Source organism: Lissotriton helveticus, chromosome 1_1 (genome assembly GCF_964261635.1).
Source record: "Lissotriton helveticus chromosome 1_1, aLisHel1.1, whole genome shotgun sequence".
Lineage (NCBI taxonomy): Eukaryota > Metazoa > Chordata > Amphibia > Caudata > Salamandridae > Lissotriton > Lissotriton helveticus.
In genome coordinates this window covers 1029699557-1029717354 of record NC_136057.1, presented here as the reverse complement: position 1 = coordinate 1029717354, position 17798 = coordinate 1029699557, and the positions used below count along the sequence as shown (strand labels likewise).

At 43.9% G+C, this 17798-nt stretch overlaps 1 protein-coding gene across 1 annotated transcript in view; it reads left to right on the top strand.

Moving 5' to 3' along the window:
- RBM28 (RNA binding motif protein 28) overlaps nt 1–17798 on the top strand; it is a 168825-nt gene that overhangs the window by 25187 nt on the left and 125840 nt on the right. Inside the window, exons 2-7 of the mRNA XM_078677774.1 lie at nt 9797–9946; nt 12330–12424; nt 12777–12852; nt 13613–13705; nt 14886–14957; nt 15319–15532. Of these exons, the coding sequence (XP_078533900.1) occupies nt 9797–9946; nt 12330–12424; nt 12777–12852; nt 13613–13705; nt 14886–14957; nt 15319–15532 (700 nt within the window). The remainder of the gene's footprint in view (nt 1–9796; nt 9947–12329; nt 12425–12776; nt 12853–13612; nt 13706–14885; nt 14958–15318; nt 15533–17798) is intronic.

Below are 17798 nucleotides of genomic sequence, written 5' to 3'. Positions count from 1 at the left end.
CTCATAATTTACAATCAAGGGACTTAACTGAGAATTTGACACAGGAACATGTGTGGAGATGTAACTGTCAGATTGTAAGAAAGTTAAATTCCTTGTTCGTTGCATAGATGGATAGTTTAGCCTACAACCTTCATATGCAGGATGCCATCAATTCCTTGGTTGGGTTGGGAGTGATGTTGGATAAATCAACCCACATGTCTTGAATAGAGCAGTTTTCATTCCATGGCTTCGGTGCAACATAGGTGAAGGGGGGGGGTGTCTAGGATTCCCAAGAGGGTGCTGAAGAATTTCTGCAGTTGAAGGAGCATGACTTATTTCAGTATTTTAGGTAGCCTAAGAAGCCATGTATGGCTGTGTTGAATGACCATGGCTCATAAATCTAGTTGGGATCCTTTAAGCATACATATTATTATATAAAGCAATGGTTCTTAACCTGTGGTAGGAACCCTTGGGGGTCAGCGACACCTACTCAGGGGGTCCGCGACTGCTTGGAATATTAAATAATAATAACAGATGAATACATTGTGTTTAATTAAGGAAGCAAAATTGAAAAGCTCCTGTAAATGTGAAGGAATTCGAAATTGGAGGCTAAAAATTAAGTTGGTATCCTCAGATTGATTTGTAGGAGCAACGCATTGAATATAGCAGTGCAATTGCATCGAACACAGAATATAGTATGTGTGATGAGTGGCCTGAAATAAATTTAGAAAAGCTTCAACCACCCCAATAAAATTAGAATTTTGATTTTTTGTTCTTTTTTTGCTTTTGAATGAAATAAAGTATTTAATCATATGTGTATAAGTTCGGTGAGTGCTTGTTTGTGTAATTTTGTATAGGTTTGTGGCTCAAACACATCAAAATTGCTTAGGCCGGGGTCTCCTTATTCCAGCAGTGATTCTTGGGGAGGTCCACAGAAGCCAAAATGTAATGAGCCCCTGATCTAGAGTAATTGAGTAGTTTAGCTACATAGTCAATAAAGCAGTAGGAGTTGGAGATGGTGTTGGGATGTTTGAATGCAATGTCTTATGATTCCTACACCAGGGTGGAAGCATGTCGTCTTCCCTGGGTACAAATGATGGTTTAAGGATTTTCTGAAGTCTTAACTTGTACTTTCGTTACAAGTCAAAACTAGATGTAACCATTTTTTAGGTCGAGCCTGGGCAGGTCATACGCTGCTCTGAGGCATGCTGTAGTCTGGTATGGGCTCTCTCCACCCATCTTTTCAATTGGCTGCTGTGACTGTCCTTTGTAAATGTTGGCTTTTGATTTATTAATAGACTTATTAGGCCCTTCCTTCTTTTGTTACCTCCCATCAGGACTGGACCTTTGATGTGTGTCCTTACTGTAAAGCTTGCATGAGCCCTTCTGGAGAACACTTTGCTTAATTAATCTAAAGAGCACTGGTGGGATGCCAGATTTTGCAATGATGGGCACTTTTTTTTAGGTCTCGCCTACGCAGCGCGCAGGCACTGCTTAGGAGATGACCTCTTGGAATCGCTCATTACTTTCTTAGAAACTCGTGCATGTTTTGCACTGTTTCCAATAAGTACTCGTGCATGCAGAGCGTGTGCCTTGCGGGAGTCTGTAATAGCGCCTTCTGTTTGCAATTATCGCGACCGCCACGGCTCGCTCCCGCAAGGCAAACGCTCTGCATGCACGAGTACTCTTTAACTTGCGGGGCTGCGCTTATCTTTCCGCTCTTGTCTTGTCTTATCTTACCTTGTCGATCAGTACTGTTTCCGTGCTTTTTGCTGTGACCCCTCACGCAGTTCATGTGCTACTCAGGCTTAGTAGCTAATTATGCATGTAAATCAAAACCTGCCGTACCGCGCTGCGCAAGCTCAAGGCCTGGTCCATTTTATACAGAACACGGTAAACAAAATAATAAAATATACACCCCTCCCTCCTAAACTGACAGCTTTCCCAAACCAACTTTCTCTTCGTCCTGCATGAGTCTGTGGTGCTGCTTACATGCTCTTACAACTACAGACTCATTCTGGTGAAAGTGAAAATGTGTTTTTATTTTTTTCCATGTTCTAAAGTTCAGAGCGTTTGAATCCGCCAGACAGCAGATGCATGTTATTTTAAACTCAGTTCCTCCTCCCTGCCGTCAGGGTTGACACGGCGCTGGCCCCTCCTCCCGCCTCCTTGTGGTTCGTGTCAACCGCAGAGAGGAACTGCTGCCTCAGACACCAAGGGTTGCGACCGGCCAAAGGTGGGAGCAGAAACGCAGGCCTTAAAGCTGCTGCGGCTGGCTGACTGGCAGGAACTGGAAACACCGGCCTCTGCCTGACTTTAAGAAGTAAGGGAAGGCGTATCGCTGTCTTCTGTGTCTATTAAAAGTGAGTTATTTTACTTGCTCGTATGTTGATATTTTTCTTGCATTCTCGTTACGCTTTATGATTTCCTCTTCCCCATCTAAACCACAGAATCACATAGCCTGGACGAGTTACCCACGCCCTTAAGAGTTCGGGGGCTAATCTTCTCCCAACTCCATTACTGAATGGCTCCACTGCCCCTCCCGAACGGAGGGTCTTCTCCTCTTCTGATCTTCTAGAATGTTTCTGTCTTTATGTGTGAGTAGTTTATCGTGCCCGAGTTGTCTTTTCATTTTGGCATTTTCAGTTCTGTTTATCCTATTGTATGTGTAAGAGTACATGTACCACAATGCAAAGTAACCTGGACTATACAATTTAGTCCCACATGCAAATTGATAAACACGGAGACCTGATGACCGAAAGCAATGAATACAAAAAAATCCCTTTTTTATCACTGCTTTCCAGTTTTCTGCTTTTCTTGTCTGCAGTGGAAGTGTTAGAAAACAATTTTGCCTTTTAATCGCGACGCCCGCCTTGTTGTGACTGGTATCGTCATGGTTTCGAGATCGCAGTCATTTCGGGCCACGTTGTGGGTTGCCTTTTCTGTGCACGTGAGTGCTGTTTCGTTTGCTTGCAGTGTGAGGAACTGGATTTTGTAAATGTAAACTGTGCTTTTGCTATTCTTAGCAAATGAATGCCACTTGTTTACTTTGCTTCACACGTCATGTGCGTGCAGTTTCACATACACTTTTTATTAGCAGTTTTTTCATAAGTGGATGCAATTTGGGTATGATATGGCCTTACACATATTCTGGAAATAAGCTATACTTGAAAGCTGTGCGTTAAATCAATTGGAAGAAAGTGTTTATAGAAAGGGAGCATGGAATCAGAGGGAAGGACTTTTATCAAAATTACAGAAGTGTGGCTGGGAGAGGAAGGTCTGCGTGATCGGCCATTTATTTATACACCCACTTCCTTTGTTTGACACTTTACTTGAAGTTTGAGAGTTGCACTGAATTTAATAATGGTTTCTGTGTGCTTCATCTTACCATCAAGTGAAATGGAGGGCTCAGTTAAGGATCATTAATGTTGATTGATAGAAACTATTGAGATTGCTTCTAGGCCCAGAAGCCCAACCAGAGATCACTAAAGGAAGAGTAAAGCCTTCAGGGGTTTCATAAAGTTGGCATTTGTTGATACTTATAAGAGCGGTGGTAGGCACTTTCAAGTCATTGGACCTTCCTGGCTCCTTCATTCCTCTCTTGCGCCATAGTGTAATCCGGGCTCTCATTACTGAGTAATATTAGCCGAGAAAATTGTTTGAACTAATCAGAACTCAATGCAAGGAACAACCCCAGCCACACAGCAATATGCACGAGGCTCCCTCCTGTGAAGACTTCTCCGCTTTCTTTATCCAAAAAACTGACAACATAAAGAGCGATCTCATCATTGACGCAAGCCTCTACTCCAAGCCTCATTGCATAGCACCCACTGAACGGAAAAACAATGCCACATGGTCATCCTTTGTCACCTACTCTGAAGAAGAAATAGGGAAACTGCTCAGCACCGTTAAACCATCCAATCACCTCACGGACCCCCTTCCTGCTAACGCTGTAAAGGACTTTATCCCATTGCTCCTCCCACTCTGGACTAAAATTATCAACAGCTCACTTCAACAGGGAACCATCCCTGACTCCCTCAAAGTAGGACAAGTCACGCCTTTACTAAAGAAACCTACAGCCGACCCCTCTGATTTAAACAACTACCGTCCCATTACCAATATCCCCACTCTCGCCAAATTGTTGGAAAAATGCGCACAACTACAACTGACTAAACACATTGACCAGTTTGGCCTCCTCAATCCTCATCAATCAGGCTTCCGAGCGGGGCACAGCACTGAAACGGCTATGACTCACATAATGGACGACGCCCTTCAAATGCTAGATCAAAACGATACCTGTCTCCTCATCCTTCTTGATCTCTCTTCAGCATTCGACACCGTTAAGCATGAGAATTTACTCGAACTATTAAACACGAGAATGGGTCTATCTGGGACAGTCCTCAAATGGTTCACTTCCTTTCTACACAACAGGTCGCAGAAATTCAAGAGTAACAACCGGATGTCCTCGCCTATACCTGTTTCGTTAGGCGTCCCACAAGGTTCCTGTCTATCCCCAACTTTGTTCAACCTAGTTATGGAACCCCTCACCACCTTGTTACAAGCGTCCAACATACACTTTCACATGTACCCTGATGATACCCAACTATATCTCAAATTACAATCCCCCAAAGACATTTTGCTCCTGAACTCAACGATCAGAAGCACCCAATCCTGGCTTGCCGATAATCATCTCAAACTCAATGCTCTGAAAACAGAGTTCCTTCTTATCTCACCTCCCGCCAAGATCTCTACCACACAACTCTGGCTTAAACACCTAACTGCACTCAATGTCCAACCCACCATCGTAGACTCAGCAAAATCCTTAGGCATTACACTTGACACCAATCTCAACATGCAGCAACATATCAGCAAGGCAACTAAGGGAGCGAACTACCAAATCAATACCCTGAGGAAACTTAAACCCTTCCTCCCTGCCAATGACTTCCAAACTGCAGTACAAGCACTAGTCATCCCTCGAATTGAATATGGCAGCATCGCCCTCTGCGGACTCCCCCTAACTACTACTGCTCCCCTAAGAGCTTCTCTAAACGCTGCAGCGAGACTCATCACTGGTTCAAAAAAACACTCACATATCTCCCCTGACTTTAAACACCTGAACTGGCTGCCTTTCGAAGCCAGAATACATCTGAAAATCGCCTGCATGACGCACAAAGCTGTCCACATGAGCTCACCAAGCTATCTCACTCAGAAGCTGACAATCTCTGGCGGCTCTAGAAACACCAGAGGCACAAACAATCTTCTGCTGAAGCCTCGAAGATTCCCGGAAGGAAAAAACTTATAAACGCTCCTTCTCAGGAATGGCACCCAGGATCTGGAACTCATTCCCCCCTGAAACTAGGCTTATCTCCTCCACTACACTGTTTAAGAAAGAAGTAAAAGCTATCCTCATGGCTAAATACACTTGAAGTGCTATTCTGAACTCTGTTAAGACTCCGCACTGATCTGTACTCCGTGTTCGACCCCGTGGCTTATTTGTTTTATATGTATTAATGATTTATGTGATTTTCTAGGCTACCACGTGTTTGTACTACTAGCATTTTTTACCTACCTGTTTGACTATGTTCCCTCATGCTCCGCCTTTTCTATGTGAAGCGCTCTGATATCTGCAAAGATCTTGTTCGCGCTATACAAAACTTTCAAAATAAATAAATAAATAAAATTAGAGGGGTACAGATTTGAGGGCCGGTATTAATGAATATTACAGCTTAGCTACTCTGTAAACTCAAACTTTGCTATTTTGTTCTACAACCTGTTGACAGTGGATGCCTTAATCACCATTGGATGTGGGACTGTATGATATGATTCCCCTAGAGCAGCGGTACTGACATTTTTTGTTTTGATTGCAATTTTCAGAAAATTGGAAAAGGTCAAAGCAAAGTGTGCTGGTTGCAAGACGAGATGCACCAGCTGTGCACATGCTCTGGCATCTGTCCTCAAGAGAATACATGCTATAATGCATCAACTTTGCTGAAATGGGTGCCAGGATTCCTAATCAACAAGTCAGTTTGGGAAGTAGGATAATCTTTGCATCCACCATAACTCCAGGATACCTGCAAGGTGGTGTTGGAGTGTAGTGAATGAATAGTTAGTGTTGTCCAAATTAATTGCCCCAGAGCACTTTTTGGCATGCAGAAGTATGTTCCTGGAGCAGTAAATGGAGCTGCTTCTCAGAGGTGTGTTGCTTTGAGCCACAGATCTGCACCACTGTTCTTTACTCCATTCAGTCCAATTAACGCTGGGGTGGTTCAACTGAAATGAACGGCGCTGAGCTCCTCAGTAGTTTATTTGAGATGCGTATGTTTTGCATACTCATTTTACCTTGAAACATTTAGCCTACCCAGGAAAATGTGCTGCATAGCTACACTCTTATAAGGTCCAAAAGGCGAGACCTGTTAGCTATGCCAATGCTTGTTTTGTATTTGCAGCATGCTATACGCACTTTCACAATAGGACCACTCGCGGAACGGCCCACGCAGCTCATCCAAATAGTTGCTTTAAAAAAAAATTATTACATCATGACAGGCGCGTGTCTTCTCTGTTACCTGAGAATTACCGCTCAAATTCGCTTTTGCCAAGGTATGCGAGAAGGTGGTTATGGCTCAACTCACCAACTATGTGGAGGTCTCAGGTCTGCTTCATCCGGCACAATCTGGCTTCCGAGCTTCGTATAGCATGGAGTCAGCATTGTTATAGGTGACAGAGGCGATTCAGGAGTGTCTGGATGCCGGTGGGAGAGCAGCGTTGGTTATGCTTGATCTCTCTGCGGCATTCGACACTCTGCCCCACTCTCTGCTCCTGGACCGTTTATTGGAAATAGGTATCTCTGGCCTTGCGTTGCAATGGATTAGGTCCTTCTTGGAAGGACGGTCGAAGCAGGTTTGGCTTCCTCAGTGTGCCTCTGCACCTATGCAGATGATTACTGGTGTACCGCAGGGGTCATCACTTAGCCCCCTACTTCTTAACATCCACGCTGGTTTACCTTATGGAGTCACTGGGGGCTAAAGTGATGGCCTACACTGACGATACCCAGCTGATGTTCACTTGGAGTTAGGAGAATGATTCGGTTGCGGTAGCCCAACACTGTCTGTCTTCAGTCTTTCACTGGCTGGCGAATGCACAGCTGAAATGCAATGAAGGAAAGTCTGAAGTGCTGCTGTATGGCTCCTTCTCGACGGATTTCAGAGAGAGGCTCTGGCCTCCTGGTTTTCCACGACTGATTGCGGGCACAGGCACCGTTAAAAATCTAGGCGTCTGGTTAGATGAAAATCTAAATTTTGTGACACAAGTGAAGAAGTTGACCGGTACCTGCTTTGGCACTCTGAAAATCATGAGGAAGTTTCTCCCCCTTCTGCCAGGTAGTGCCAAAGAAACTGTGGTCCGTGCCCTAATTCTGTCCCGCTTAGACTATGCCAACGCCCTCTTGCGTCAGTTGTTCAAAACTCAGCATCCAGACTTCTCTTGGGTTTGTCATCAAGGCATAGTGTTCACACTCATTTGTGCTCCTTGCATTGGCTCCCAGTCCAATCTCGTCTGAAATTTTAAATGTTATCAATCACTCAACGGGCCCTTTATGGCCTAGGCCCTATTTATTTGCGGAAGAGGTTTGCCTTTTATACACCAGGGAGACGGCTGCGCTAGTCTGCTCAGCTGCTGATACAGACCCCTAGGTTTAATCGCCAACGACTCGGTGGGAATTCCTTTGTGCGTAAAGCGGGTCTAGCCTGGAACTTGCTGCGCCTGACCCTTTGGGGTATACAGGACCTACTGCTGTTTAAAAAAAAAAAAAAAACAACTAAAAACGCTGCTCTTTTAATCTGTGATGGTTCAATCAATCAATCAATCATGGCATTTCTAAAGCGCGCTACATACCCGGGAGGGTCTCAAGGCACTGGGGGGGGCGCTACTGATCGAAGAGCCAGATCTTGAGAAGTCTTCTGAAGGACAGCAGCTCCTGAGTCTGTCATAGGCTGGTAGGGAGAGTTTTCCAGGTCTTGCGGCGAGGTAGGAGAAGGATCTGCCGCTGGCGGTGGATTTCCAGATACGAGGAACTGTGGCGAGGGCGAGGTTGGTTAAGCGGAGGCTTCGGGTGGGGGTGTGGAAGCTGAGTCGGTTGTTGAGGTATGTGAGTCCGGTGTTGTGTAGTGCCTTGTGTGCGTGGATGAGGAGTTTGAAGGTGATCCTCTTGTTGACAGGGAGCCATGCAGGTCTCAGGTGGGGTGTGATGTGGCTGCATCGGGGGACGTCGAGGATCAGTCGTGCCGAGGTGTTCTGGATTCGTTGTAGTCTTCTCAGGAGCTTGGTTGTTGTTCCTGAGTAGAGGGCGTTCCCGTAGTCGAGTATGCTGGTGACGAGGGCCTGGGTGACGGTTTTTCTCATGTCGGGGGGGATCCATTTGAAGATCCTGCGGAGCATTCGGAGGGTGTTGAAGCAGGACGCGGAGACGGCGTTGACTTGCCTGGTCATGGAGAGGGTGGAGTCGAAGATGACCCCCAGGTTGCGTACGTGGTCTGTTGGTTCCGGGGCTGTGCCTAGTGATGTGGGCCACCAAGAGTCGTCCCAGGCCGATGGGGTGGGTCCGAGGATGAGGACCTCCGCCTTGTCTGAGTTCAGCTTCAGTCTGCTGTCCTTCATCCAGTCGGCTACGGCCTTCATTCCTCTGTGGAGGTTGGCTTTGGCGGTGTGGGGGTCTTCGGTGAGGGATATGATCAGCTGGGTGTCGGCGTAGGAGATTATGTTGAGGTTGTGTTGTCGTGTGACGTGGTCGAGCATCTTTTCCTTTTCTGAAGCTAGCGCCGGGTCACTTTCGAGTAGACGTGCGCTTTATAAATTAAAATAACATAACATAAGATTGCCCAACTCGTTTTAAAAGCAGTCCTGTATCTGAGGGAAAGGGCTGACTGGAGCACATAACTCCAAATATGTAAAACTCTGCAAAACAGGAGCGTGAAGGATTACAACGTGGGGTGAATCAAAGGGAAAACAAATTCTATTTCCCTTTTATAGGTCGGCGGGTGCTGTTGATTTCTACAGAGCAGGTGTAAAGATGTTTTACAGTGTTTTAAGAGATCTAGTAAAACAACGTAAAAAATTAAATGTTTTTTTATCAGCCGCAACTTATTCACATTCAAAAAAAGTTCTGTCTTTACCTAGAGCGAACTTGCCATCTAGTGGAGAAATGAAGCTAGCTAGTTTACTGCATAAAGTATTTACTCTTTTTTTTTTTTTTTATGTGTACATCAAGCATCTGTAGCTCATGCTCCATTAATTACAAGCATTTGCAATGCAATACGTCTCGCATTTGCAAGCGTTTCAACTATTGCCATTGTAAATGACAATGCCTTTTATTTATGGGTTGTTTATAAAAAAAGATAAATAAAAGGCATTGTCATTTACAATACCAATAGCTTGAACTCTTGCAAATGCGAGACGCAATGGATTGCAAATGCTTGCTTTCTTTTAGAGAACAGATTTAAAGAGGGGTGTTATTGGGATATTTTCTTACATCACATACTGTGGTATTACTGGAAAGGTAATTATGCAAAATGGGGATCAGCCAATTTTACCATGATTTAAAGGTCAAAGCACACTCTGGGGTCAGAGCAGTAGTACCTAAGCGCACCATTCCACTAAAAATAGGGGTGACTATGCAAAAAGAGGCATTTTCTCACATTTCTTTTTTCTATTCTCGCTCCTGATCCATGACTGTATGTTAGTTGCTCACCTTGAAATGTATATTATTTTAGAAGTTCTTGAGCCACTATTTACTGACTTGCTTATTCCACTTTACCAACCAAAGGTAGTGAGACATGTCGTGGATTTGGGTATGTGACGTTCTCCATGTTGGACGATGCCCAGCGTGCCTTGAAAGCAGTTCAGGCATACGATGGGAACCGGATCCATGTCACTGTGGCCAAGAAAAAGCTACGCACCAAGGAAAAGAAGAAAGGTATGTGGAAAAAGAGTCCCCTTTGAATGCAAAAGGCCTGTAAGGCTTTCATACCGTTGTAAGACATTAAGAGGTTGAAATTGTTTTTTTTCATTTTGTAGGCCACGCTATTACTCAGTGGGTTTTATAGTGCTAGTCGGAAAGGCGGCTGAAAGAGTGCACCACCAGTTAGAACTCTTCCCCACCTGTTTTCTAAAAGGAAGAATATGCCCTCAATGCTAATTATCTAAGTTTTTAGTTGTTTCCTGAAAAGATTAAATGCAATGATGCTTACCTCATTATGGAAGTGATTTCATTATTCCAGAAAAAGATGGAGAAATATCGCTCGTTCAAATTATAAACATTTCTGGGTATTTTCAGAAAAGTACATGAACTGATCTTAATAATCAACTGCTCAATAGCTCGTCATTTTGCCTAAACAAAGAAAGGGCCAATCTCCTGATATTGCTGGACCTCTCTGCTTCCTTGGGCACTGCTGATCTTTATACCCTCATCCACATGCTGAGGTCTTGAAGGGTATTTACTGGCAATTGCCTTCCTGGCTCTCTTTTTACTTACCCAGTATATCCACGTTTGAGAAGATCTGGAGAAAGTGTGGAGTTGGCCAATGTTCCATTTGGGCCCCAGTCATTTTCACCCTCTACCTAAAGACACTTGGGACTCAGCTCATCCATAATGGCTTCACAGTTTGCCAATATGATGATGATACAAGACTCCCACTGAAAGTCTTCTCCGCTTCAGGCATGCATCACCTCAAACACTGCCTGCAGCTCATCCAAAACTCTGTATCCAGCACCCACCAAGACAGAACTCCTGCTATTCACCAAGAACAGCAAACAATAACCAGTGCCAAAGTGGCCTCCACAGGTTGAACCTCCACTTCGCACATTGTCCAGTCACTCGGCTGTACTCTGGACACCAACTTCAAATTCAAGGATCACATTGCCAAGAAACCAAGGAAGTTTGTTTGTCTCTACTAAAAAAAGTAAAACCATTCCTTCAAGCAAGTGAATAAGAACTCAGGCCACTTATTGACTTCTCATAATGGCATCTGACGCTAAGCAGCATATCTTATAAAGGACTTGAAGAAATATGACCGTATCCACATCCTGATAGAACCCCAAAGGCTCCCTATTGCCAGCCCGTGCCATCTTCAAAACCAGCTGCAAACACAACCATCATGATCAGCACTCCTACCTATCTGGCTGACCAGCTTACACATCTGGTGGCTTTTGGCACACCAGCAGCAATACACATCAAACTAGAGATGAAGTGCAAAAAAGCAGGGTAAAGCTGAAGATGCACCTCTTTACGAAGAGTACTTCATGGCAAAGTAACAGTCTGCCTCCATTCAGAATCTAGATTCCCTTCCAGTGTTTGAATATATCTTTGCCTTTGACCTTGTACAGCGCACTGCTGCCTTTGGCTAGGCTCACGCTATAATTCTAACACTCTACCCATATAACCCATACATACTTCTGTATGTAAACACTTGCATCTAGACTAGAATATTTTAATACGGAACTCTCTGCCACTATTTGAATTAAGATTGCATTGATCCAGCTTGCTTTGCTTGGTTAAGGAAAGATATCTAAGAGTAACCTATAAAATCTTGGCTATGTTTGTTTTGGCTGTATGTTAAGAAATCTTGGCTATGATTGTTTTGCTCTATGCTTATGAGATCTTGGAGAGCTACATAATTATTGCTTTTTTTGAGTCTTATGATAAGCAGACTTCGGTCTGATGAAAGTCAAAAAAAGAAGTGTATTCTTGTAACTAGCAATGCTTTATGACAGTTTCTTATGATTTTGTAAACATTCTCCCTTCTGTTCTCACCATGCTACATTTTGGTGTGATCACCTGATAGAGCACTTTAGGACGTAATGGTCTACCTGAGAGGTATGATCTGTTCCTTTCAGTGCACGTCTAACACGTACTAGTCTGTTTTTAGCCTTTTCTGAATTAGGAAGTTATTACCCGTTTAATTTGAATCCTACAGTAAGGGCACTGGTAGGATCGGAAGGAGTCGACGCAGCATCCGTAGGAGACCGAAGCACACGCTGGCTGTCCTGTTGGCCTGTGACTCCATTTGTAGCTTTTTGTCGAGCAAAGCCCCTAGGTTTCTTAATGTGTCAGACGGGGGCACTGACTCCTCCTCCGGAGTGAATCTAATATAAATTAACACATCTTTAGTTAATATATTCCTTTCAAAATATACAGTTACATCATTATTATATTGCTTTATGTTCTTTGCATAATTATTCTTTAAAACAATCATGTTGACAGCCGAATGCTAATGGTGAGTGTTTTTCCTTATTTTTTCCCCCCTGGCTTTAAAAACTTTTTAGCATTATTTGTTCTTTTCTCACATCTCCTTTTTTAGAAACGCAGGAGGCAGTGGTGAAAGTGGTCAAAGCTCCAGGAGTAAAGACTGCTGATAAGAAGGCCCGGCTCATTATCCGTAACCTCAGCTTTAAGGTAAGTATTCCACTCTCGCCTTGTCCTGTGGGCAGTCACCTTTAGTGATCCACCTGTTATAATTTAGGAGCAGCCCAATGTCAGCCCCAGAGGTCAAGGTCTAACTGTCCTCAGTGCATGGTGAGCGAGCATTCGAGCCCTGTCCTGGATTGTCCGTATTTATGAAGAGCTAATAGACAGGTTTGTTGTGAAGTAGCTAAAGCAAGCGAGTGCTTTTCTATTATCGGGTAGTCTCCAAATAAGTGACCAGTATATGGAGCAATAGACTTCAACTTAAAAGAGCTTTTCACACAGTTTCCTGCCATTCCCCCAGTAAGATCTGCTCTCTAATCATGTGTTTTTTCTTCCTTAGTGCTCCGAAGAAGACCTTAAGGGGATTTTTGCCAAGTTTGGTGCTGTGCTGGAGGTCAACATCCCCAAGAAACAAGGTAACACGTGAATAGTGTAATGTGCTTTTTCTGGGAGCAAATTCTACATGATTCTTAGAGTTACAGTCAGTTGATCATATCCACTGAAATTCCACCATTAAAATGTCTGCGGCTCAAAGTTCTACTTCCGGTGCTCTTACAGAACTTTGTTGTAGGTCGCTCTAATTTCAGAAAGATCTGTGAAGCAGAATAACATTTTATTGATAGCTACGGGCCAAGTTAGTGTAATATTTAGGGATTTTGTAGAGCAGTACTGAGGCAAGATGCCATCCCTATTTACAGATATCACAATTTATTAATATTAGGATTGACTATAATATCAGGAAAACAACAAATCACAGCTATGATGCACTGGAGGAGGGTGAGCTCACAGTCCTAAATTATCAATAAATGCTTGAGGAACATTGGAAGAGCTGTTATACTTGTCTCTGTAGTGTTATATCTAGTGATTCTGCCAGTTAGTATTGATGTGCATTTCAAGATGTCTGTTGGAATGCAGAAAAACGAGCATAAGTAGAGCTGCCTGTTGGGTATCAGTGGAATTACCGGTATTCTCCTAGCTGAGGGCTGTTTCTGACTGTTTGGAAGTGGCTTTTTGAATGCGTTATGCTTGTTTGATGGGTATCAGACATCCGATTGGCTCCTCAACAACTCTCAGTCCCTACTTACCTGTCTTTTTTGGACTCTCCTTTCTATGAATATCGATTTTAAATTGAGTGGAAGTTGTCCTTTCTCAGGTCTCTTTGTCCCACTTCCACAGATGGGAAGATGCGTGGATTTGCCTTTGTCCAATTCAAGAACATGCTGGAGGCAGGAAAAGCCTTGAAAGGAATGAACATGAAGGATATTAAAGGTGAGTATGCCAGCCTTCCAAAGTTCAAGGCAAAGTTTCTCTTGCTTTTTTTTGTCATTAGCTTGGTCCCTAATCCTTGCAGTGGCAAATTGTGCTGTCCTGTTCAGTATATTTCTGAAAGTACCCTACTACACAAAGTTGGGGGAAAAATTGGATGAGTTGGAAAGGACATACCTGGATACTTCTTATAGTACGGATGCTTGTTGTCTGACCAATAAAAGCTCATTTTCTGAAATCCCATTCTGTTTTCAGATCTGCCACATTTATTTGCTTCTGGGTAGTTTTACAAAAGGGGTCACACAAAAGTGCGTACATCATTAAACGCAAGCAATGGTACTATGGTTTCAGTTAGTTAAGGTGACTAGATCTTGAGATGTCAGTGACTTCGCTGTAGGATGCTACAGCTGTACAAATGATGTGTGCATTGTTTTAATCGATTAGCAGATCCTCGTAATTGCAGGTTGAGCATTCTAGAAAAAAAAAAGAGAATGACTGACCATAGTTGGGCTCTACCACAAACATTTTGGGAGTTCCAACCCAATATTGATGACTGAACTGGGGTGAGTGTTGATCCATGGCCCACACATTAGATAAGTGGGCTGTCTGTCTATGGCACTCTCCTTGTTGGATGTGTTTATTGTTTGCACGTATTGCTGCATATTCATTTTTATTGCACAGATTTAATTTGCAGAGCCAAACGAACACCTTACTGTTGATCATTTTGTATAAAGGAAAACATTGGTTTAAAGTGGTTGACACTTTACATTAAACCCGAGCTTTGAGCGAAGAACTGCTCAACAGATTCAGGAAGGATTTTCAAAAAACAAATTTATTTTTGTGGAGATCATATATTTTCGGAGTTGTCTTGTAGTAATTAAAGGTTTGCCAACAATACTGATTATCGTTCCTCAACAAATGAAATAAAGCTGAGTTTAAATATAAATCCACATTGCATGCAAATGTTTGGGTGTTGACTGATCCAAGTAATGCTTGGGATTATATAAGAAGCTGGAAGCCAATTGAATGCAATTTAAAACTATCAGAAACAGCAAAGTAGAGTATGTCCTAATCTGATTGGAAGTATTCTATTTACATGATGGTTCATTCATTTTGATCCATGTTGCCATTGAACTGCTGGAGGTTTTTCAGTTAGTTTATATCCGTCTTTTATCTCTTCCAGGGAGGACAGTAGCTGTGGATTGGGCGGTGGCCAAAGATAAATACAAAGCGACTCAGACAGCACCCCCAACAAGTGAGGACCTATTACTGGAATGCCTACATCTTCCTTACAGCCCGTTGGCTTGAAGTGAAGCTGATTATTACCTCACTCAGGACCTTCATGCAGTGGCTGTCTCCTTTCCCTGCCAAACTGTGTCTCATTCGCCCTCACTCCCAAGTCTCAATTGTAGCGGGCACGCACTGCACGACTAGTCCCTTTCTGTAAAATTGCAGCTGTCCTCAAATCTCCTTGCACTTCCTAACTTCCACGAAGCCACTCTCTGTGGTCCACTAAGCCTCTTGTACCAGCAGAGCTGTATACACACACACACCTGTTGGATGCTTTCTATTATTAACGAGCATTTGCAAAACTCAAATGTTTTTGTGGTTCGTAGGTGGCCAGGAAGTGAAAAATCTTGAATCCAAAGCACATGGCACCGCCTCTGGTGCTGTCAGTGGTGGTGGTGATGATGATGATGATGATGATGATGATGATGATGGTGAGGAGGATAAGGAGGAGGAAGAGGAGGATGATGATGGCAATACTGTTTCGTCTGATGAGAAAGTAGAAAAATTGGTGGCAAAATCCCCAACTAAATTCAATAGAAAGTGAGTATTTCCCTTTCTTCATGAGAGAAGAGATTTGTGATTGAAAAAATACATTATCACCACGTATACAGATCTGAAGTTATTTATTTGCAAGGTACATTGTGATCTGGTTGGGTGTCGTAACTCAATTTACAGGTGCAGGGCATGCCCCACAGACCATGCCTGTAGATCCTGTTGGCATGGCTACTAGTACTGATAAAGTCAGAAGGCAGGCTATGCTCATATGCTCTGTGCCCTTGACTGCATTGCTTTCTAGATACCAGTGCCTGGAGGCGACATTGTGGTCATGGGCATCAAGCTCAGAACATGGCCTTTGAGAATACATTCCTGAAAATATAGGGCACCCTGATTAATCCAGGGACAAGAGAGAATTAGTTAAATATGGGTGTCTAAAGGAGCATTTGAAGTGTAACCTCCCTTCTTAACATTGATCCTTTTAGCCTGCCTGATTATACCAATTATAGTACGAAAGGAAATACATTCCAAATATTCATAATATTCCAAGAAAATTCTACGGCAAAGGGTTTTTGCGGGCCAGGGACTGTAGGCGCTCAGCTGTGTAATGCTCCCGGAACACTGTGACCGTCCGTGAGACATTTCTGCGCTGAAGCACCACAGATACGTGCAGAGCGCAGTGATCAACCTGCGGCTCTGCGACTCTCATGGCACCCGCCATATATCTGGAATTATATACAGCCATCTTAAACCCTGATCGCTACAACAAATAGGATACAGCCCAGCCCTGTTGGAATTATCACTAGCAGCGCGATTATGAAGATTTTTTTCATCTCACTCAGCCCTGAGGAAGTCGCGGAAGTAATTCCATATGCGACGAAACATGTGTCGGCTGGTTTTGTTTGGTCGAATTGAATACAGAATTCAAGAACAGATCAACCTTCTCTTCTCTGTCCATCAATCGTAGTGCTCAAATTTTCAAAAGTGTTGAAGAAAACTATATATACTGTTTATTTACTCTCATGTGTGCCTGGATTGTAATGTACATTCAGCATAATCCTCCAATTAACAAATTCAATGATTTTCATTTTTTTTTTAAAACAGATTTTATTGGCATTTAATATCAAGCTGAATCATTTTACATCCTAAAACACATATATTCTGGACTTGTCCAGAGGCAAAATATCCTATAACCCAGGTCGTGCTCCCTTCTTTCAGAGTCCGTTTTCCTGTCGTCCCCTCTCGATGCCTAACTATAATACACTGGATATGCCCCTTTTTACCCCCTTCTTCCCCCCACACACCCAAACTATTAACTGGATCCCCCTTCCCTAACCCGCACTGCTGTCTTCAGTATATTACTATAGCTAAAAAGAATCCCTCCTTGTGTCAGACCGTGTAAGAAATTCTGCCACAGGTATCTTCCGTTCCAGCTCTTTCACCCCGTCCTTATCTGCTATCGGACCGGCGATATCCCCTTCCCATTGGGTCTTCAATCGGTCTAGTGGCAGTATGGTATCCCTACCAATGGCTCTGCAAAGACATGCAACTGCCTTGATGGTTCCCCCCCACCAGGCTTAAATTTTCACAGGTGGCCTTTGGCACCGTTTCCGTCGTTACCCCCCTCACCCCCCCCCCCCCATGTCATCTCTGGGCCCCCTTAACTACCTCATAGTGTAGGAAATGTCCCTGGGGAATGTCCCATTCAGCGCTAAAGTCCTCAAAGAATATTCGCTCCCCATCCCGGAAAAGATGTCCCACCTTTGTAGCACCCGCCTGCACCCAGTCATCTAAATCTCACTAATTTCTGCCATGGGGTAAGGCGTCCAGGATAGTCCTCGCCAGTATGGCCTTTTCGTCCTGGTTTTCTTTCGGCACCGACTCCAACACCGTCTGATCACACTATGCTCATTGCTACTAGCCTGTCCGGGCCGAGCAGTTCATTACAGTGTGCGGAATACCTCCATCCTATCTGGAGTGAAGGGTGGGACTCCTCTGTCCTGGTCATTGCTTCCCGCCACCCATTGCATTAGCCTCTGCAGTTATCCTGCCAGAGAGTAAGTCTCCATATCTGGCAGTGCCAGGCCCCCCTCCACTCGGGGTCGTTTCAGCGGGCTCAGTGCTACTCTCCTCCAGCCCGCTCCCCATATGAATGCAGAGAGGCAGGCATTCAATTCCCGGAACCAGGCCGCCGAGACCCACACTGGTAGCGTGGTAAAAAAGTAGAGCAGCCGAGGAAGAGCCACTATCTTAATGAGTGAGACCCGGCCCATCACGGAAAGAGGAAGCTTTCCCCAAAAGGCCATGCTAT